Here is a 22,405-nt window from a genome sequence, read left to right on the forward strand (position 1 = left end):
GTAACAAAGTATTAAATCAATCTGTAAAGAGGGGATAAGGGGAGCGCTATATGATTATAAAAAAACTACTAGTGCATAAAAAAAATTTCATTCGGTGTAGACTACAAATAATACATTCAAGTATATGGTAACCAGCCTGCCTATGTGGATCAAACATAGATGAACAAAATCATTAAAACTAAAGCCAATAAAGGATAATAGTGTTCAGTAATAATTGTGCAACCATAACAAAATATGTGATGCCAAAACATGAAAAATTATATATAAATCAAATAAGAAATATAGTAAAAAAGTCCATCAAAGGTGAAGAATTAGTTGAAATGAAATCCTGATGTGAATCTTGGTATCAAGGCGTGAGCAGCAAAATCCCTTCACCATCACTGAAAAAACACCAATGTGCTCATGAAAATAGGTGTCAGCTTACCAGATGAAGTTGACCAATTTAATGAAAAAAAGGTCAAATAGGCTTTAGCAAGATAATGCTTGCTGCAATGGAGAAAATTGGACCAGACTCTTATCCTCACATCACAGGGTCACACGCACGGGATATAAAATAGATGGAGAGGAACCAAATATAGTGTAACACCATTTATTTAAAACTTAATAAAAACAAAACCATAGCCAAAGGGCTACTCACATACAAGGTGCCATCGCCCGGCACTGAGGCTAGGAAGCGTATCTTTGAGTGGGGGAAACTGCTCTGTAGGAGAAGTTCCCAGATGATCGCGGCAGCAGCGTGCGTTCCACCCTCGACAGACAGACGAACCACGGAAGCCGGATGTGATGCAATTGTGGGGGATTCCCCATCTCATCCAGCCAGGGTCTCCACATTAAATTACCTTGCCTGATATATATCACTCTTTTATTTCCAACTATTGAGTTAATAGTCTCAACCCAGTTCTCCACAGTCGAGGGGTTATGTGCCTGCCATTTTTGTGCAATTAATTTCCTCGCCTGGAATAGGCATCTTCAGTGTTCACAAGGAGAGGCTTCATGAGGAGAGATGACATCACTTCCTCTGCTTCTGTTTACATTACAGAAGCAGAGAAAGCTTCTAATTTGTCAGGAGCGATTGCGAGGGGGTGGCCATGAATCAGTGGCCTCCCCCTCAGGACGGATCGCTCCTGGAACGATGCCGACCGCCTGGGGCCCCGCGCCCACGGGAGGGGAGTAACGTACCCATACGTTACTTTGCCTGCCCGTGCCATTCTGCCGCAGTATATCTGTGTGAGGCGGTCCGCAAGTGGTTAACTTTGCATCTTTTTTTTTTTTTTTTTGTCAGCTGGTTTTGGGTAAGATGACCTTAGTGTTCATGTTTATTTAGCTTCAATACAGGATCCCGCTTCTTGATTTAAGCCTAAGGATCGTATAACTTAGTCACCTATTTCTTTTGGGAGGGGAAGTGCTCTTTTGGGAGTGCTCTTTTGGGAGTGCTTGAAAGTTTAAATAAAAAAATATATTACATTTTGATGTGTCTCCTGCCATGACAGTACATAATAAAAGTAGAACTAAAAACAAACGTTTTTTCCCCATTTGGATAGAGTATGGAAGGGTTATAACCCCTATTAAGTTTTGTTGAATTCCGTGTCTCATTGGGAAGATTTTCCTTCACTTCTTGTCCCATAGCCAAAACAGGAAGTGAGACAAAATCTCTTCAAACAGAGGTAATCCCTGGTTGTCACCAAAACTGGTGTTTATTTTCCTTCCTATTACTCTTCTGGGGACAAACCAATATCCAAAACTAAAAAGAAAAAGTTTTGCCTTTAGCTGCAGTATACTTTGAGGTGAACTGCTGAACTCCAGGCAGATATGCTGGGCTTGTGGAGGAGACCCGTAAGTGTTATGAACTACAGAAGTGAGAAATCATATGTCCTCCCATGCCAGACAGGGCTGTGTTGGGTGACTGAGCTCTGTAAATTTCAGAACTAGATGGACAGAAATACAAATCTGTTAGCAAGTAAAGCTACCTCCCTACATGCATTTTTCTTAGCTGTTTGCTTGGAGTTCAGCTTAAAAACTGACTTTCTTTCACAATAAATATTAACTGCTGTTTTTTCTTATTTGTAAAAAAGCTTTTAAAAGGCTTAGTAATTTTTATACTTAATATCTGCATTATAGGAGATAACAACAGAATTCCAGTAATCAGTTCATTGCGGATTCGTGACCAGCAGCGCTCAGCAGTGTCTACCAGTTGGCTACTTCCATACAGTAACACATGGTCCTTTGACAAAGTATTTGTAAGGACACAAAGCTCAAACTACACACTGAAGGACTATCAGAAGTTTTATAATGACATTGGCTTTCCAGAAGGTTGGGTCATGAGGAAAGAAACAGAGGGAATAATATCATCTCTTACACCTCCTGGAGTTCCTGTACACTGTCTTTATGGTACTGAAGTCGACACTCCTGATTCATTCCAGTATGATGCTTTCCCAAACAAAGACCCAAACATAATATATGGACCTGGAGATGGAACAGTTAACATAGAAAGTGCCTTACAGTGTCGTAAGTGGGTGGGCAGGCAGAAACAGACAGTGTCTTTAGTGGAGCTGCCGGGTAATGAACACATTGCAATGTTGTCAAATATGACCACCATATCTTACATCAAGATGGTCCTTTTAGGTACATAGCCTACTACTCTTACAAATGTTGTAATCTGCCTTCTCAGTATGTTGAAAGGATTTTTAGCCTTTCTTTCATCTGTTTTTTAAGTGGTTATAACCGCAAAATTTAAAGTTTACCAGTCATGCATTTATGTACAGTTTACCCAAATATTATTAAGCCTTTTTTTTGAGTTGTACTTTGCACAATTTCCAGCACATTTCACCTATGTTGTGCATATGAAGAAGACAAATGTTATTGTAACTAAAGAAATAGTTTGGGTGTATTCACATTTCATTATAATTTAAGAAATCTTTACTATTTGGCCACTGCATGCCTATCCATACTTTTATTATAGAATATATAAAGAATTGGCTACGCATAAATGTTTTCTTTCTTATATCTTTTGACTAGGGCTGAAACAACTAATCGATTAATCGACAACTAATCGATTATGAAATTAATGGATTACTATTTTCATAATCGATTAATCGGCCAATAACATGAGGTTAAAAAAACTAAAATTAGCCCTTTATAGTACAAAAAGAGCAAATAATCACTACTGTAAATATTACTTTCACAGTTCTACAGTAAAAAAATTATCACCTTACAGTAGGGACTTTTTTTTAATGCAAAACAGTGCTTTTTTTGGTTCAATATACTTTAATGGGGGAAGCTGCAGAAAAGCATGTAATGCGTTTTTGCAGCAATTTGTGTTTTTTTATCTGCCCAACATCAAATTGGCCAAAAAAAATGCAAAAACGCAAATCGCAGCAGAATCACGTGCTCAAAAATCAAAACGCAAAGCAAAAAGCACTGCAGAAACAGATCAAAAGCAAACTGCATAGGTGTGTACCGAGCCTTATGTTGGCCACAGGGATCAATTTTCAGACAAAAAAATTCAGACAAAAAATCTTGTATATTCGCTGAATGAAAGAATGATGGTTGAAATTTTCACTTGTTTTTAACATTCTGTTTTTAAAATGAATGTAATTTCTGAACAAAACCACATACACTGTCTGAAAATTCCTTTGACCAAGATGTTTTCTATTATTTCCAAATTTTCCTGTCACTGTGGTTGAAAATGAACGTCGATTTGACCCCACTAATGATTAGAAAATCGAACGTTCTTAAAATGACATTTTTTTTGAAGGAAGACATTGTTTTTGTTTTTTAATAAAAAAATTTGATCTCTGAGTCTGATGATATTTACCAGATTCACCCTTTAACAGTATATACAGTATATATCCTCCAATAGTATATGCAGTATATCTCGCCTCTAATCGTTTATACAGTATATCTCCTCTAATAGTATATACAGTATATCTCTTCTAATAGTAGTATATACAGTATATCTCTTCTAATAGTAGTATATACAGTATATCTCCTCTAATATTATACACAGTATATCTCTTCTGTCTGTTATTCTCAGAGTGGATTAGATACCGTATTTATCGGCGTATAATACGCACTTTTTTCCCCTTAAAATCAGGGGGAAATCGCAGGTGCGTGTTATACGCCGATCCCCGGCGATCTCCCGCCGACTGTGAGCGGAGCGATCGCCGGCCGACGTTATACATAGATAGCCGAGTGTACTCGGCTAGGTTCAGCTAGCTCTGCTCACAGTCACGCCCAGTCCCGCCCTATGATGGACACAGGGACTGGGTGTGACTGTGAGCGGAGCTAGCTGAACCTAGCCGAGTACACTAAGATATCTGTATGTGGGTGGCGCTCGGCTCCGCTCACAGTCATGCCCATCCCGGGTGGGACTACGAGTGGAGCCGAAAGTGGCCGAGAGCTGCCGCAAGTCACGGCTCTGTGTATCTCGGCGCCGGCGGCGCCATTTTCAAACTGCAGTGACACTGACAATCACTTCAGTTTAACTGCAGCCTGGGTAAGGCTGCAAATGGACACTGACAAAGCTGCAGATGGGCACTGACAAAGCTGCAAGGCTGCAAATGGACACTGATAAGGCTGCAAATGACTGCAAGGCTGCAAATGACACCAAGGCTGCAAATGACTGCAAGGCTGCAAATGACACTGCACAAGCATGCAGATGGACGCTGTGCAAGGCTGCAGATGGACACTGATAAGGCTGCATTGATGGGCATTTAAATGTAAGTTTTTTTCCTTTGAAACATTTTTTTCCTTACAATTCCCTCCTAAACTTGGGGTGCGTGTTATAGGCCGGCGCGTGTTATACACCGATAAATACGGTATTTTGCTCCCTAACCATATAGTTGGATATTTAAATTTACCACTGCATAGAGATATTTAGGAATAAATTGCCTTTTTTTTAAACTTTACATATTAACTAAATTTTACACCACACTTTTTTTTTTAAGGTTATTAACCGGTTAATCAAAACCATAATCGGCCAACTAATCGATTAATCAAAACCATAATCGGCCAACTAATCGATTATGAAAATAAAAATTGAAAAACAAACAGGAGCTGCCTTTCATCTTACACCTTCAATAGCTAAACCAAGTTTGCTATTTTACATCAGGTCTCGTTTCACACCATGTTTTTTTTACACGTTCTGCAAGAGCCACAAAAAAAAAATGTTCTCTATGTGCTCTGTTTACACTATAACACTGGTATCACATGCAGATTTTTTCTGCACAGGAATTTGCAACATGTATACCGTTTCCTGCAAAGAAAATGAACTGACATGACATCAACACTGTGGTGTAATCAGGGCACATGAAAACTGATATCAGCGTGCATCAAACTCACTGAAATGCACATAAATACTTACGTAAACTGATGTGAAACTGATGTAAACTCATGTCTCTACAAGTTTTCCCATCATTTTTTGTGCACGTGTGGTGTGAATGAGCCCATACAGTCCTAAAAATTATAAAAAATACCAGGAGGAGGCTGTGTTGCGGGTACCACTTAGTAGAATTGTTCCGATGAAACTGCAGCCACCCAAATCACTTCTACTTTTAGGCCCCCTGGAGCTATATATGTTGCAGTAACACAATTTCACTGCACTTACTACAGTTCACTGCGGTACCTCTTGATTTCAGTGGCACATCCTAACACCCAAAACGTCTGTGTTGCAGCTCAGCACAGCACATAGTACTGCACTGCCATGCTTTGTGGTGTACTACATCAGCAAAAATCGTGCAGGTCCGCTTTCAGGTCAGAGAGAATTTAGCTTACTATAAACCCTTTGATTGTCATTCCATATTTAATTTTAAATTGAAAAGGGCACAGCTTTGATCTATAGTGTATATCATTGGTAGTCACGCACGCACATTTTGTTTTACTTGTGAATTTAAAAGGGAAACACAGGATTAAAAAATAAATAAACATACAGTATATACTCGCCTATGTGGCTGCAGCATCGATTCAATGCTGCAGCTGTCCCCTGATGACTCTAAACAGAGAATTCAGCGATCACATGGCCGATGATTGCTCTGTTCTTGGTTTTCAGTGAGCAGAAAGTGGTGACTGTCAGACACCGACTTTCTGCTCTGCCCCTCCAGTGAATTTTTTTATTCCATGTCCTTGTTGCTGATCTCCTACCTTCACCAACTATGTCATCCATGTTCTTCTGAGCTCTATAGTTCCTCTGCAATAGGCTGCTGAACTTTCTGAAAAACCATTATTGCCTGCTGACTTCCTGCTTGTAAGACCGCTGGCTGCTAGTCCTCCCGTAACCTCAGCCAGTGGTCTGACATGCCCCCTTGTAGTTCTCTGTAAAGCGAGCAGTGAGGAAGCAGACATGTAGTGGGTGGAGGGGGTCTCACAGCCCCCAGTCTGTGCTGCCCATGGAAAATGTGTCCTCTTTCTCCTCTCTCCTCCCTCCTCCTCTGCTACCTGACAGCCAACATTCTGTCCCCACAGCACCGCCCCCCCGCCGCCGCCCACCCACCTGCTATCTCTGTGCAGAGCGGGGATTATTATCAGAAATTACTTGTATGACACAGCGGGGATCTCCCACTGTGTCATGTATTGTATGTGGGAACACTGATCGCTGATGTCCCACCTCCCACCTGTATAGGAACAGTGCGCTGTCAGTCATAATGCCGGCCGGAGGCGGCACACCAGCGATCAGTGTTTTCATGTACAATACCTTACACAGCGGGAGATACCCGCTGTGTCATACAAGTAATTTCTGATAATAATCCCGCTCTGCACTGGTGGTCGCTGACATGGTGGACATGGGGGTCCGTGACAAAGTGGTCCTTGACATGCGGCACTGGTGGTTCCTGACATGCTACACTGGTGGTCCCTAACATTCAGTACTGGTGGTTCCTGACAAGGTGGTCCCCGACATGTGGCACTGATGGCCCCTGACATAGCGACCCCTGACATTTGGCACTTGTCATCCCTGACATAGCGACCCCTGACATTTGGCACTTGTCATCCCTGACATGCGGCACTGGTGGTCCATGACATTAGGCACTGGTGATCCCTGACATTCAGCAATGGTGGTCCCTGACATGCAGCACTTGTGGTCCCTGACATGGTGGTCGCTGGCATGTGGCACTGGTGGTCGCTGACATGCGGCACTGGTGGTCCCTGACATGCTGCACTTGTGGTCACTGAAATTTGGCACTAGTGGTCCCTGCCATGGTGGTCCCTGACATTCAGCACTGGTGGTCCCTGACATGCGGAACTGGTGCTCCCTGACATTTGGCACTGGTGCTCCCTGACATTTGGCACTGGTGGTCCTTGACATTTGGCACTGGTGGTCCCTGACATGCTGCACTGATGGTCCCTGACATCCGGCACTAGTGGTCCCTGCCATGGTGGATCCTGACATGTGGCAGTGGTGGTACTTGAGCTGCGGCACTGATGGTCCCAAACATGGTGGTCCCTGCCTGACATTTGGCACTGGTGGTCCCTGACATTTGGCACTGGTGGTCCCTGACATTTGGCACTGGTGGTCCCTGACATGTGGCACTGGTGGTCTCTGACATTAGGCACTGGTGTGCCCTGACATTCGGCACTGGTGGTCTCTGACATGGTGGTCCCTGACATGCGACACTGATGGTTGCTGACATGCAGCACTGGTGGTCCCTGACATGCTGCACTGGTGGTCCCTGACATGGTGATCACTGACATGCAGCGCTGGTGGTCTCTCACATAGCGGCCCCTGACATTCGGCACTTGTGGTCCCTGACATGGTGGTCCCTGGCATGTGGCACTGGTGGTCCCTGACATGCTGCACTGGTGGTCGCTGACATACGGCATGGGTGGTCCCTGACATGTGGCACTGGTGGTCCCTGACATTTGGCACTGGTGGTCCCTGACATTTGGCACTGGTGGTCCCTGACATTCGGCACTGGTGGTCCCTGACATGCGGCACTTGTGGTCCCTGACATGTGGCACTTGTGGTCCCTGACATGTGGCACTTGTGGTCCCTGACAAGGTGGTCGCTGACATGCAGCACTGGTGGTCCCTGACATTCGACACTTATGGTCCCTGACATGGTGGTCGCTGACATGCAGCACTGATGGTCCCTGACATGCGACACTGGTGGTCCCTGACATTTGGCACCGGTGGTCCCTGACATTTGGCACTGGTGGCCCCTGACATTTGGCACTGGTGGCCCCTGACATTTGGCACTGAAGGTCCCTGACATGCTGCACTGGTGGTCCCTGACATGCTGCACTGGTGGTCCCTGACTTGGTGGTCGCTGACATGCAGCACTGGTGGTCCCTGACATGGTGGTCACTGACATGCAGCACTGGTGATCCCTGAGATGGTGGTCGCTGACATGCAGCACTGGTGATCCCTGACATAGCGGCTCCTGTCGTTCGACACTTGTGGTCCCTGACATTCCGCACTGGTGGTCCCTGACATTCGGCACTGATGGTCCCTGACACTCAGCACTGGTGGTCCCTGACATTTTTTCACTGGTGGTCCCTGACATGCGGCACTTGTGGTCTCTGCCATGGTGGTCCCTGACATTTGGCACTGGTGGTCCCTAACATTTGGCACTGGTGGTACCTGAGATGCAGCACTGGTGGTCCCAAACATGGTAGTCCCTGAGATGCAGCACTGGTGGTCCCTGAGATGCAGCACTGGTGGTCCCTGACATGCGGCACTGGTGGTCCCTGACATTCGGCACTGGTGGTCCTTGACATGGTGGTCCCTGACATTCGACACTGGTGGTTCCTGACATGGTGGTCCCTGACATGGGGCACTGGTCCCTGACATGTTGCACTGGTGGTCCCTTACATGTTGCACTGGTGGTCCCTGACATGCGGCACTGGTGGTCCCTAACCTGGCGGTCCCTGACATTCGGCACTGGTGGTTCCTGATAAGCTGCACTGGTTTACATTTATATTAAATTAATATTATATTAATATGCATTTACAGTATCTCACAAAAGTAAGTACACCCCTCACATTTTTGTAAATATTTTATTATATCTTTTCATGTGACAACACTGAAGAAATTACACTTTGCTACAATGTAAAGTAGTGAGTGTACAGCTTGTATAACAGTGTAAATTTGCTGTCCCCTCAAAATAACTCAACACACAACCATTAATGTCTAAACCTCTGGCAAGTGAGTTCACCCATAAGTGAAAATGTCCAAATTGGGCCCAAGTAGCCATTTTCCCTCCCCGGTGTCGTGGGACTCATTAGTGTTATAAGGTCTCAGGTGTGAATGGGGAGCAGGTGTGTTAAATTTGGTGCTATTTCTCTCACTCTCTCATACTTGTCACTAGAGGTCGACCGATATATCGGCCGGCCGATATTTGGTGTTTTTTACTTAATCGGCATCGGCCGATTGTGCTGATAAAAAAGCCGATATAGCTTCAGCGCGACTTGCAAAAGACTTCTGTAATAGAAGTCAATGCCAGTTGCCTGTGTGAAGCGACTTCTCCCCCTCTCTGGGCAGCCTGCCAAATCTGATAAAAAGAACCTGAAGGATACAATGTTTACACTTATGAATGGACTAAATTCTGTGTGTAGAAGTTCTCAGTTTAACCATTTAAAGACTAAATCTTTTCTGACATTTGTTGCTTACAAGTAAAAATCCTGTATTTTCTGCTAGAAAATCACTTAGAACCCCCAAACATTATATATATACTTTTTTTAGCAGAGACCCTAGGGAATAAAATAGCGGTTGTTGCAATATTTTATGTCACACGGTATTTGCGCAGCGGTCTTTCAAATGCAATTTTTAAAAAAAAAAATACACTAATAAATTAAAAAAAAAAACTAAGCAGTAAAGTTAGCCCATTTTTTTTCATCCAGAAGTTTTGATTACCTGTTTTTGTGTATTTAATATTTAAGAGAGGTTTTTTTTATATTTTTTTTATCTAAATTCTACATACAAGTGAACTGATTGGAGGTTTGTTTTGTTTAATAAATGTTTAAATGTAAAAAAATTTCCGTATCACTGAAGGTTGCTTTCACACTGGAGCGGGCATGCGTTGATGGTAAAAGACTGCTAGTTTTAGCGGCTCTTTACCATCATTTTAGCAGTGCTATTCGGCTGCTAGCAGGTCGCTTATAACCCAGCTAGCGGCCGAGGAAGGGGTTAAATGCGCCCCTGAAGCGCCGCTGCCGAAACGCTTTGCAGGTGATTCGACAGCGGTGCGCATTCATTTCAATGGGCAGGAGTGGTGGTATACACCGCTCCAAAGATGCTGCTTGCAGGACTTTTTTTAATATCCTACCAGCGCATCGCCTCAGTGTGAAAGCACTCGGGGTTTCACACTGAGACTGCAGGGGAGCCGTTTGACAGGCACTTTACAGGTGCTATTTTTAGCCCAAAAGTGCCTGAAAAACGCCCCATTGTGAAAGGGGTCTGTTAGATTTTATGAGATGAAGGTAAAAAAAAAAAAAAAATCGGCCTAATATATCGGCCCAAAAAAATCGGCATCACATATCGGCCATCGGCCACCGCGATTTGTAAATATCGGCATCGGCATCGGCCAGAGAAAAGCCCATATCGGTCGACCTCTACTTGTCACTGGAAGTTCAACATGGCACCTCATGGCAAAGAACTGAGAATCTGAAAAAAAGAATTGTTGCTATACATAAAGATGGCCTAGGCAATAAGAAGATTGCCAAGACCCTGAAACTGAGCTGCAGCACGGTAGCCAAGACCATACAGCGGCTTAACAGGGGAGGTTCCACTCAGAACAGGCCTCGCCATGGTCAACCAAAGAAGTTGAGTGCATGTGCTCAGCGTCATATCCAGAGGTTGTCTTTGGAAAATAGACGTATGAGTGCTGCCAGCATTGCTGCAGAGGTTGAAGGAGTGGGGGGTCAGTCTGTCAGTGCTCAGACCATATGCCGCACACTGCATCAAATTGGTCTGCATGGCTGTCGTCCCAGAAGGAAGCCTCTTCTAAAGATGATGCACAAGAAAGCCCCCAAACAGTTTACTGAAGACAAGCAGACTAAGGACATGGATTACTGGAACCCTGTCCTGTGGTCCGATGAGACCAAGATAAACTTATTTGGTTCAGATGGTGTCAAGCGTGTGTCGTCACAACCAGGTGAGGAGTACAAAGACCAGTGTGTCCTGCCTACAGTCAAGCATGGTCGTGGGAGTGTCATGGTCTGGGGCTGCATGAGTGCTGCCAGCACTGGGGAGCTACAGTTCATTGAGGGAACCATGAATGCCAATATGTACTGTGACATACTGAAGCAGAGCAGGATCCCCCTCCCTTCCGAGAGTGGGCCTCAGGGCAGTATTCCAACATGATAATGACCCCAAACACACCTCCAGGATGACCACTGTCTTGCTAAAGAAGCTGAGGGTAAAGGTGATGGACTGGCCAAGCATGTCTCCAGACCTAAACCCTGTTGAGCATCTGTGGGGCATCCTCAAACGGAAGGTGGAGGAGCGCAAGGTCTTTAACATCCACCAGCTCTGTGATGTCATCATGGAGGAGTGGAAGAGGACTCCAGTGGCAACATGTGAAGCTCTGGTGACCTCCATGCCCAAGAGGGATAAGGCAGTGCTGGAAAATAATGGCGGCCACACAAAATATTGACACTTTTGGGCCCAATTTGGACATTTTCGCTTAGGGATGTAATCACTTTTGTTGCCTGTGGTTTAGATATTACTGGCTGTGTGATTCTTTTCTTTAGTGTTTCATTTCTTTAGTGTTGTCACATGAAAAGATATAATAAAATATTTACAAAAATGTGAAGGGTGTACTCACTTTTGTGAGATACTGTATATTAAAATGCCTTGCATTTTATAAGGATGTAACCTATCATACCATGTGTTATGTATGGCTTGCAGGCTGCAGAATGAGGCTTGTGATTTATGTTGAAGTGGGCTTGTTCACATTTACATGTACAAGCCTAGTGTACCCTCCCACATTCACTCCAATCCCAAAGATTCATGGGAAATGTAAGGAAAAAATAGGGAGGGGGTGCCAACCTGAGTGTAGTATTAAAATGAGGACTTTAATAGGATAAGTTTAAAAACACAAGATGACAGAAGATACATGCTCTTCAAAGTAAAGTGCAGTCCAGGCATTCCACATGGCTCTGTAGGTCCCAGCGCTGTTCCGGATAGCTGGAAAGGATTGAGCAGCTGGATTCAAGGCTAATAGAAGGAGCAGCCAGCTCTGAGCGTGTAGCCTTTCACCACTGCAGCCCTGATTGACCAGATTCCATTCCTGCCTAGGTCCAATCAGATGCTGGTGACATCACATCCTGTTCCACGGTCCATGCTGGTCAGTGTGGAGCTGCCTGGTTCCTTTGCTCCTGGAGAAACACTGTGATCCATTCCAGCCAGCTGCTCAATCCTTTCCAGCTATCCGGAACAGCGGTGGGACCTACAGAGCCATGTGGAATGCCTGGACTGCACTTCACTTTGACGAGCATGCATCTTCTATCATCTTGTAAGTGTTTTTAATCTTATCCTATTAAAGTCATCATTTTAATACAACACTCAAGTCGGCGCCTCCCCCTCCCTGTTTTTTTCCTGACATGTCTTGCAGAGTTCTGGACACACTCTGAAGGATGGCTGCCTTCCTTTTTAACCCTTAATAACCCTTTCTATGGATACCATCCAGCTATTACAGCCACAAACTTTACCCCTAAAGCCCCATACACACGATAGGACTTTGTACAAACTTTCCCTTGGATTTTTGTACAAAGGGCGTTGGCCAGAAGTTTGTCTTGCATACAGACGGCAGGACTTTTCCAGCCAACTTTCACCAAATCACGTGGTTTTTCAGCTCTTTACCACCACCCTTTGGTCAACTTCTGTATTGTTGTCTGATTTTGTGTCAATCTCGCCGAGATTGACACCTTGCGAGCCGGGCTCACACTGCCATGCACTGTGTTTGGTATGAATCATGAGGGGGAACTCCACGCCAAATTTTAAATTAAAAACGGTATGGGGGTCCCCCCAAAATCCATACCAGACCCTTATCCGAGCACGCAGCCCGGCCAGTCAGGAAAGGGGGTGGGGACGAGCGAACGCCCCCCCTCCTGAGCCATACCAGGCCACATGCCCTCAACATGGGGGGTGGGTGCTATGGGGGAGGGGGCGCCCTGCAGCCCCCCCACCCCAAAGCACCTTGTCCCCATATTGATGAGGACAAGGGCCTCTTCCCAACAACCCTGGCCGTTGGTTGTCGGGGTCTGCTGGCGGGGGGCTTATCGGAATCCGGGAGCCCCCCTTTAATAAGGGGGCCCCCGGGATCTCGGCCCCCCCACCCTATGTGAATGAGTATGGGGTACATAGTACCCCTACCCATTCACCTAGGGAAAAAAGTGTCAATAAAAAAACACAGTACACAGGTTTTTAAAGTAATTTATTAGGCAGCTCTGGGGGTCTTCTTCTGACTCCGGGGGTCTTCTTCTGACTCCGGGGGTCTTCTTCCGACTTCGGGAGTCTTCTGCCGAGTTCGGGGGTCTCTCTGGCCTATTCTCCCTCTTTCCGGCGTCGACTCCACGCTCTCTGGTTCTTCTCCGGTGCCTTCTGCCGGGCTCCTCCGCTATCTTCTGCTCTTTTGCCGCTCTTTTGCTAGCAGAGGAGCCCGGACATCTGGATCGTCTTCTTCCCTCTTCTCTTCCAGAGATGTTGACACAACGCTCTCTCCGGCTGTAATGCTGTCTGTGCACCCTGCTATGACTTATATAGGCGGTGACCCCGCCCCCATATAACATCACAGTCCCGGGGCATGCTGGGACTGTGAGGTCATAAGGGAGCGTGGTCATAGGAAGCATTACAGCCAGAGAGAGCGTCGTGTCAACATCTCTGGAAGAGAGGAGGGAAGAAGACGATCCAGATGTCCGGGCTCCTCCGCTAGCAAAAGAGCGGCAAAAGAGCAGAAGATGGCGGAGGAGCCCGGCAGAAGGAAGAAGGCACCGGAGAAGAACCAGAGCGCGAAGACGACACCGGAAAGAGGGAGAAGAGACCCGAGAGACTCCCGAAGGCGGAAGAAGACCCCCAGAGTCGGAAAAAGACCCCTGGAGCTGCCTAATAAATTACTTTAAAAACCTGTGTACTGTGTTTTTTTATTGACACTTTTTTCCCTAGGTGAATGGGTGGGGGTACCATGTACCCCATACTCATTCACATAGGGTGGGGGGGCCGGGATCCGGGGGCCCCCTTATTAAAGGGGGCTCCCGGATTCTGATAAGCCCCCCGCCCGCAGACCCTGACAACCAACGGCCAGGGTTGTCAGGAAGAGGCTCTTGTCCTCATCAACATGGGGACAAGGTGCTTTGGGGTGGGGGGGCCGCAGGGCGCCCCCTCCCCCAAAGCACCCACCCCCCATGTTGAGGGCATGGGTGGTACGGCTCAGGACAGGGGGGCGCTTGCTCGTCCCCACCCCCTTTCCTGACTGGCCGGGCTGCATGCTCAGATAAGGGTCTGGTATGGATTTTGGGGGGACCCCCACGCCGTTTTTTCGGCATAGGGGGTTCCCCTTAAGATCCATACCAGACCTAAGGGCCTGATATGCCCCCAGAGGGGAATTCCCTCTCGCGCTCGCCGCAATAGGAAAATGTGTTTTTCCTATTGCAGCCAGTGCGAGATGTACCCTGTCGCCGAGAACCAATTCTCGCGGCCGCGTACTGTAGTTTGTACAAAAATCCGACGGCTTTGTGTACACACGATCGGACTTTGCTCCATCGGACTTTTGTTGCCAGAAAGTTTGTCTGTTCCCACAGCCAACAAAAGTCCGATGGAAACAGAAAAAGTTTGTCCGATGGAGCGTACACACGGTCGCATGTTGCTCCAAAACGGCTAATTTGCATGTTTGTTGTCAAAAAGTCCGATCGTGTTTACGGGCCTTAAGGATTACTTCATCTGGAGTGCCAGATAAACACTGACTATACTGTTCATGGGAAATGTAGGCTGAGGATATGATGCAATCACTCTTCTAACACATCCTCCTTGCCAGAATACAGGCTGCATTTTTTTAATCACAGAGCTGACTTCCTGAAAAATCAATCAGACCTCTCTCTTAAGCGGTAAGAAATTTCACAAATGTAATAACTGTTTATAGTGTTTTGTGTGTGTGGGTGGTGGTGGGGGGAGTTCTGCTTTAAGCCCTAAAGGGGGAAGTTCTGCTTTTGCTTTAAGCCCTAAGGTTTTTCACCTTAATGCATTGTATTAAGGTGAAAAATCGTCTGTGCTGAAGCTCACCCCCCTCTCCCCCTTTTTCTTACCTGAGCCCAATCTGATCCAGTGGCTTGCATCATAGGAGGGCTTTCACTGCTGTCTCCCTCTTTATTGGGCAGATTGATAGCAGCAGGAGCTATTGTCTCCCGCTGCTGTCAGTCAAATGCTGTGACACGGGAGCGGGACAAGGCCGCCCGCTCTGTGTCAATAGATGCAGGCAGGGTGGCTCAGGAACGAGCACTCACGGGTGCCCCTATGGAAAGCGGCTTACCGTGGGGGCACTCGCCGAAAAGGAGGGACCTGGAGCGTTGGCGGAGGACCCCAGAAGAAGAGGATCAGGGATGCGCTGTGCAAAAGCATTGCACAGAGCATGTAAGTATAGACATGATTGTTATTAAACCTTTGTTTTTTATTTTATTAAAATAACACTTTAAAGCTACAATCTTTGTGGCATCTGTCTGTAAAATGCATCTTGTTTTTTTGTGATTAACACCTAAAAACCTGATATTTATGAACTTGATGGATGCTGTTTTACAAATTTAAGATGTTGGGCATTTTGAGAACATCAAAAAGAATATTTTATTTCAGTATTCCTAACACTCTATGGCTCTATTCTTCATCATTTTGGTATAACTGCCACCTCTAGGAGGTCTTGGCACTTTGCAAATCAAAAAAGGCACAGTCCTATCTAGTGGCTCTACACATGCACATAAGCACAGTTTAGCTTAGGGGTCTGTGGAGATAGAATGTCCCATTCAGAGCTGCAGTTATATAGAAGAAACAGTGAAAGTTAGATAGGAGAGACATGGTCATGGCAGGAAAATACTCATTTTGGGGTCCACTTTAAATCTTCTAACAGCTGCTTCATAGAAAACTCATTAGAAACGTCTCTATACAGCAGAGCTTTCTAATGAATTTTCTATCAAGCAGCTGCTAGAAGTTTCAAAGTGGACCCCAAAATTAGTATTTCCCTACCATGACCCTGTCTCTCCTTTGTAACTTACATTCACTGCAGCTGCCATAGCATGCCATATTTTACAATGTTTTTGATTTTGCTACAAATAAGGCAGTGTTTATCAACCTTTTTCTAGTCAGGGCGCTTTTGAAAAGTATTTGCAGTCTTGAGGCACCCCTGTTCAGGTCTTGGTTTACGTTACTGTGTCTCTCAGAACGCATGCAAAATCACACTCATTCCTGACACACAGGCAAATGCTCTTCTCTTTAGGGGTGCCATTGTTGGGCGTGCTGTTTATGTAAACTTTTTTTTTTTTTCATGGGCTTAGAAGTATCCCCTATGAACAATGGATATATCCCTAGCAACACAACAGTCTCTGCTTCTAAAGCCTCGTACACACGATCGGATTTTCTGTCAACAAAAGGTCAGACTTTTGTCCAAAGGGCGTTGGCCAGGAACTTGTCTTGCATACAAACGGTGAAAATAAAAACACAAAATTTGTTGCGCTGAATATACAAAAAATAAATAAAAAATAAATGAACCAAAAGCAGCTAACACTAAATTGCCGGATATAATTAGTGTAATGTAAAAGAGGTGTAGCGCTTAAAATCATATATAAAATTCATAGTAGGAAAATGTTCCAAGCATAAGTATAAGTGGAGCCAATCAGAGCCATCACCACCAAGGAGAAAAAAACTTCTATTGGACGAGATCCACCATGGAGGGAACTTCAGAAGGGTGCAGAAAACCCATCACCATCACCCACACTAGCTGACCCTTACCATCAGTGTATGGGTTATACACAAAGCATGCAACCTTATGATGAAAACGATCATCCCAGACTAAGGAGCGATCCTCTGCTCATGCAATCCCAAAGAACAGACCAGTAATAACCCCCTCAATTGGGACTTTGAATAGACCACCCACTCAACAAATCCATAAAAATGTAAACTTTAATGAAAAAGCATATAAAATTTGCAAATGACAAAAAATGCACAACATCAATTACATGGAATATCATAAAAATGTTATACATATAGTAGTATCAAAAATGAATGCCCAGATGTCCGACGCGTTTCCGGTATGAAATGTTCAAATACCTTCATCAGGGGTTCAAACAATTTTTAGCATTCAAATATATTCCAGTGTGATGGTTCCATGTGAGCAGACACTGAGGACCGAAGAGTCCATATTGATATTATATCATACGCAGGTTAAAAATATTGTATATGTAGAGCATAGTCATGAGGTGCAAAATATCAACGACATCTATTGTGTCATGTGTGCCCGTATGCTTTACATCCAACAGGTGGGACACCCAATTTAATGAAGACAGTGATATAGGCTAAATAGCCCAGGAATAAATGTCCAAATGTCCCACCACGGACGGATCCTGTTGCTAAAGTTGTACACCATGTGCCATGTAATGCCTGGATGAGTGCCTGTCCTGAACATCTCATACCAGAAACGCGTTGGGCATCTGGGCATTCATTTTTTATACTACTATATGTATAACATTTTTATGATATTCCATGTAATTGATGTTGTGCATTTTTTGTCATTTGCGAATGTTATGTTTTTTCATTAAAGTTTACATTTTTATGGATTTGTTGAGTGGGTGGTCTATTCAAAGTCCCAAATGAGGGGGTTATTACTGGTCTGTTGTTAAAATGGGGATGAGACCACCTTACTCTGTGTGGCATGACGGGAGCCTCTTATTTTTCTAATGCAATCCCAAAGCATCCCTCTCCCTTTGGACCAGATGGAAAATCCTAGGAGACCCTCCTCTCAACAGGATAAAATGCCAGGTGTGTTCCAATGGGCGTATGGTAGCTCGAGAATCATATGCATGTAGGGGGTATAAAAGGAATGCTCATTGCGCAAACTTCTTAACAAGGGGTATTTATTGTAGAAATAGATAAAACAAACTCACATTTACTGAGAAGTAAGAGGGCAATAGGAAGCGACCAGCACTTCTAACCATCAAAATGGCCACTGTGGACGACGAGTGACGTCCAGCGTCACTCGTCTCTGGCGTCGCCCAATGTTTCGTCATCAACATGCGTCTTCAGGGGCGTGGTTATGGCGCGTAAGGACATTTATTTATAAGAGCAAGAGAACTTGACAGGAGGAAATTGGATGCGTTCCATAGTCCGGAAGTATAATACATACAAAACCGGAATCAACACTTAACAGAAAACTCTAGTTTAGAATTAACAACTAGATATTTTCGATAGAAAAAAAGGTGATAAAAATTAGATTGTAAATTTCTTATATATAATCGACTAACCAAAAAAAGAGCCGAAATCAATTATAGAGCAGGAATGCGAGTGACCATTAATTAAAATGCATAAACGGACTTATGGCAGTTGTAAGAAGCAGTGACATCTTGTGGTTAAATAGCAAATTACAATTCAAATATTGCACATACAAAACCTATATAAAAACAAGTAAATAAATAATGACATTATGTAAAAGAATAAAGGACAAAAAGATTTTCTCCCACTTTTCTCAAATGCAGATCAAAACAAAAACAGTGGTTAAGAATATTAGTAACAATTAATGAAAAAAGAATGGGAATCTAGCTATTAATAAAAGAATTCAGATCCCATTCGATGTTCATCCCATAGGGAAAATAGGTCTGAGCCTGGTAAATCCACTTGGTCTCCAATTGAGAGACCCCTCTGACCATATTGCTTCCCCTCCAATGCGCTGAGAATTTATCAATCACCAAAAAGATAGTACCCTTTGGGTTACAATCGTGTTTTAAAGCATAATGTTTGGACAAGCTATGCTTCGGGAAACCTCTTTTGATGTTTTCCACATGCTCACTGAGCCTAACGTGTAATTTGCGGATTGTACGCCCTATATACTGTAACCCGCAAGGGCACATGATAACGTACACTACGTGTTTAGTAGTGCACGTAATAAAAGGTTTTATTGGGAAAGATTCTTGTGTGGAGGTCGACTGAAACAAATTTGTTTTTCTGCTTTTATTGCTATTCAACTTGCAAATTGGACATCTCCTACACGGAAAGAAGCCTCCCATGTTTTGAAAAAAGGACACCTGCTTCGGTGGATCAACCACATTGGGAGCAATCTGTAGTCCCAATAGGGGGGGCTCCTCTGTAAACTATACGGGGTAGATCAGGCAGGTTAGGACCCAAAACTCTTATCACCTTTCAAAACTTTCCAATGTCTATGTATTTTTTTTTTTATATCATAATATTGATTAGAATATGCCGTGACAAAGGAAAATTTGAAGGAATCATCTTGGACTTTAGTTTTAGTAATCAACAGATCATCCCTGTTTTTTTCCATTGCAAAATCAAAAGCCGCGTCTGGAACACCTGCAGCATACCCTCTATCCAGGAATCGCTTCCTGAGGACTGTGGCTTCAGACACAAAATCTTCATGGTTCGTGCAGTTATGCCTCAACCGCAGGAATTGGCTCCTGGGTACCGACTCTAACCAGGCCTTGTGGTGACAACTTATAGTATCTATGTAACCGTTACAGTCTGTTTCTTTGAAAAATGTAGAAGTTATAATTTGGCCATCAACCACTCTAATTCTAAGGTCAAGAAAGTGTATGTCGGTAGTGCTGACTTCAAAAGTAAGGGCAATACCCCTATCATTGACAATGAGGTCTGCAATGAAACTAGTCAAAGAGTCCAAATCACTGTCCCATAGGAGGAGGATGTCATCTATATAACTTTTCCAGAACACCAGCTCAGCTCTGGGTTCCTGATAGACAACATCCTCCTCCCATTTGGCCATAAACAAATTAGCCATACTAGGGGCGAACTTAGCCCCCATGGCTACGCCCCTATTCTGCAAATAGTATGAGCCATTGTGCCAAAAATAATTATGTTGCATGGCATAATCTAACAAAGTAAGAATGAAGGCTCTTTGTTTGGTATGGAGGGTATCCATCTTTATAAAGTGCTCCACTGCTTCTCTTCCATGGTTATGAGATATTACAGTATAGAGCGAAGCAACGTCCGCAGTTGCAAAAATGTAAGACTCTTTCCACTGTACACTCTTAAGTGCATTAATCATTTGCGTGGAGTCTCTCAGATATAAAGGAGTCTTGGTGACAAGGGGCTGCAAAAAATGATCCACATATTTGCCCACCCTGGAAGTAACTGAGTCAATGCCACTGACAATCGGCCTTCCAGGGGGGCAAACAGGATCTTTATGTACTTTAGGTAAATAGTAGATTACCGGAATCCTTGGGGCTGATGGAATTAAGAAAGCTTTTTCTTTTTTAGATATAATACTATTTTGAAATCCCTCATCCACCAGTACAATCAATTCTTTTTTGTACTGGGCAGTAGGATTACCTATTCCGATCCGAAAGTAATCTAGACATCTCCATGTCATATGCCTCCTTGTCCAAAATCACGATACCACCACCTTTATCTGCAGGGCGTACAATTATGTCATCACGGCCTTTACGTTGTTCTAAACCTTTCTTAAACATGTATTCCCTTCTGTTTTTCTTAATCTGCAATGCAAGTAAATCCTTATTCACTAAATCTCTAAAAACAGAAATAGCCGGAGCTTGTTGTCCTGGGGGGTTAAATAATGAGGCGTTTTTTAAATTAGATTCCCTCATGTCTACTGAGACAGCTATATTGGAGCGAAAGGGATTCGCAATAATATGGCGCTTACAACCGCCATAAGTCCGTTTATGAATTTTAATTAATGGTCACTTGCATTTTTGCTCTATATTTGATTTCGGCTCTTTTTTTGGTTAGCCAATTATATATAAGAAATTTACAATCTCATTTTTATCACCTTTTTTTCTATCGAAAATATCTAGTTGGTAATTCTAAACCAGAGTTTTCTGTGATGTGTTGATTCCGGTTTTGTATGTATTATACTTCCGGACTATGAAACGCATCCAATTTCCGCCTGTCAAGTCCTTCTGCTCTTATAAATAAACGCCCTTACGCGTCATAACCACGCCCCTGAAGACGCATGTTGATGACGAAACATTGGGCGACGCCAGAGACGAGTGACGCTGGACGTGGTTGGACGGAGACACGGTGGCCATTTTGATTGTTAGAAGCGCTGGTCGCTTCCTATTGTCCTCTTACTTCTCAGTAAATGTGAGTTTGTTTTATCTATTTCTACAATAAATACCCCTTGTTAAGAAGTTTGCGCAATGAGCGTTCCTTTTATACCCCCTACATGCATATGATTCTCGAGCTACCATACGCCCATTGGAACACACCTGGCATTTTATCCCGTTGAGAGGAGGGTCTCCTAGGATTTTCCATCTTGTCCAAAGGGAGAGGGATGCTTTGGGATTGCATGAGCAGAGGATCGCTCCTTAGTCTGGGATGGTCGTTTTCATCATCTGGTTACATACTTTGTGTATAACCCATACACTGATGGTAAGGGTCAGCTAGTGTGGGTGATGGTGATGGGTTTTCTATTCCCTTCTGAAGTTCCCTCCATGGTGGATCTCGTCCAATAGTTCTTTTCTCCTTGGTGGTGATGGCTCTGACTGGCTCCACTTATACTTATGCTTGGAACATTTTCCTACTATGAACTTTATATATGATTTTAAGTGCTACACCTTTTTTTACATTGCATACAAACGTCAAAGAATTGTCGGCCAACAAACACGAACGTAGTGACGTACTAGACGCACTACGAGCCAATAAAGAGGAAGTTCAATTTTCATGCACCACTATTTGGGCTCCTTCTGCTAATTTAGTGTTAGTAGAAGTTTGGTGAGTGTTGATTCACGATTTTCAGTTCGTGCTTGTCAGTTCGTTTCTGAACGCCCGTTCATCAACCAGCCATTTTGCAAAATCGGAGGAGAGAACGTGCTATTATAGGCCTTGGAGTTATTGCTTTGACCCAAGTCCAGTCCAGGAACAGGGACAGAAGAAAGAAATGGCTGCACATCCAGAACTTCCGATTGCCTTTTACTTTGTTTCACAAAGGTAACACCAAAGACACCAAACTGTGATCACGTAGACGCGTTTCACACATACATCTTGTGCTTAATCATTACAATGACTGAGACAACTGATAGATCTTAAATAGACCACCCCAAAATCTACAGGTGTTCTGGGGGCGGTGATTATCAGTGATGAGAACACAGCTCAATCAATCACCAAACCTCAGTCCCAAAGAGTATGCGTCTAGAAACTTGAGTAAAAGCTCAAACTGAAGGTCCATATTCCCATGCATACCAAAAGGTCCTGCATACACATAGGAACATGGACCAACAGTTGCATATAAACATTT

The 22,405-nt window shown here is 44.1% G+C and overlaps 1 protein-coding gene across 4 annotated transcripts in view; it reads left to right on the forward strand.

The window, feature by feature from the left end:
- PLA2G15 (phospholipase A2 group XV) overlaps window positions 1–22,405 on the forward strand; it is a 451,295-nt gene that overhangs the window by 402,814 nt on the left and 26,076 nt on the right. For 3 of the 4 annotated variants that reach the window (XM_073605038.1, XM_073605037.1, XM_073605039.1), the window contains one exon: window positions 2,119–3,798. The exons of the other annotated variant lie outside the window; for it this stretch is intronic. In XM_073605038.1, the coding sequence (XP_073461139.1) occupies window positions 2,119–2,630 (512 nt within the window). In that variant the 3' untranslated portion in view covers window positions 2,631–3,798. Of the gene's footprint in view, window positions 1–2,118; window positions 3,799–22,405 lie in introns of those variants that run through there. 4 annotated transcript variants of the gene reach the window in all.

This window comes from Aquarana catesbeiana, linkage group LG11 (genome assembly GCF_042186555.1).
Source record: "Aquarana catesbeiana isolate 2022-GZ linkage group LG11, ASM4218655v1, whole genome shotgun sequence".
In the NCBI taxonomy this organism is placed as follows: Eukaryota; Metazoa; Chordata; class Amphibia; order Anura; family Ranidae; genus Aquarana; species Aquarana catesbeiana.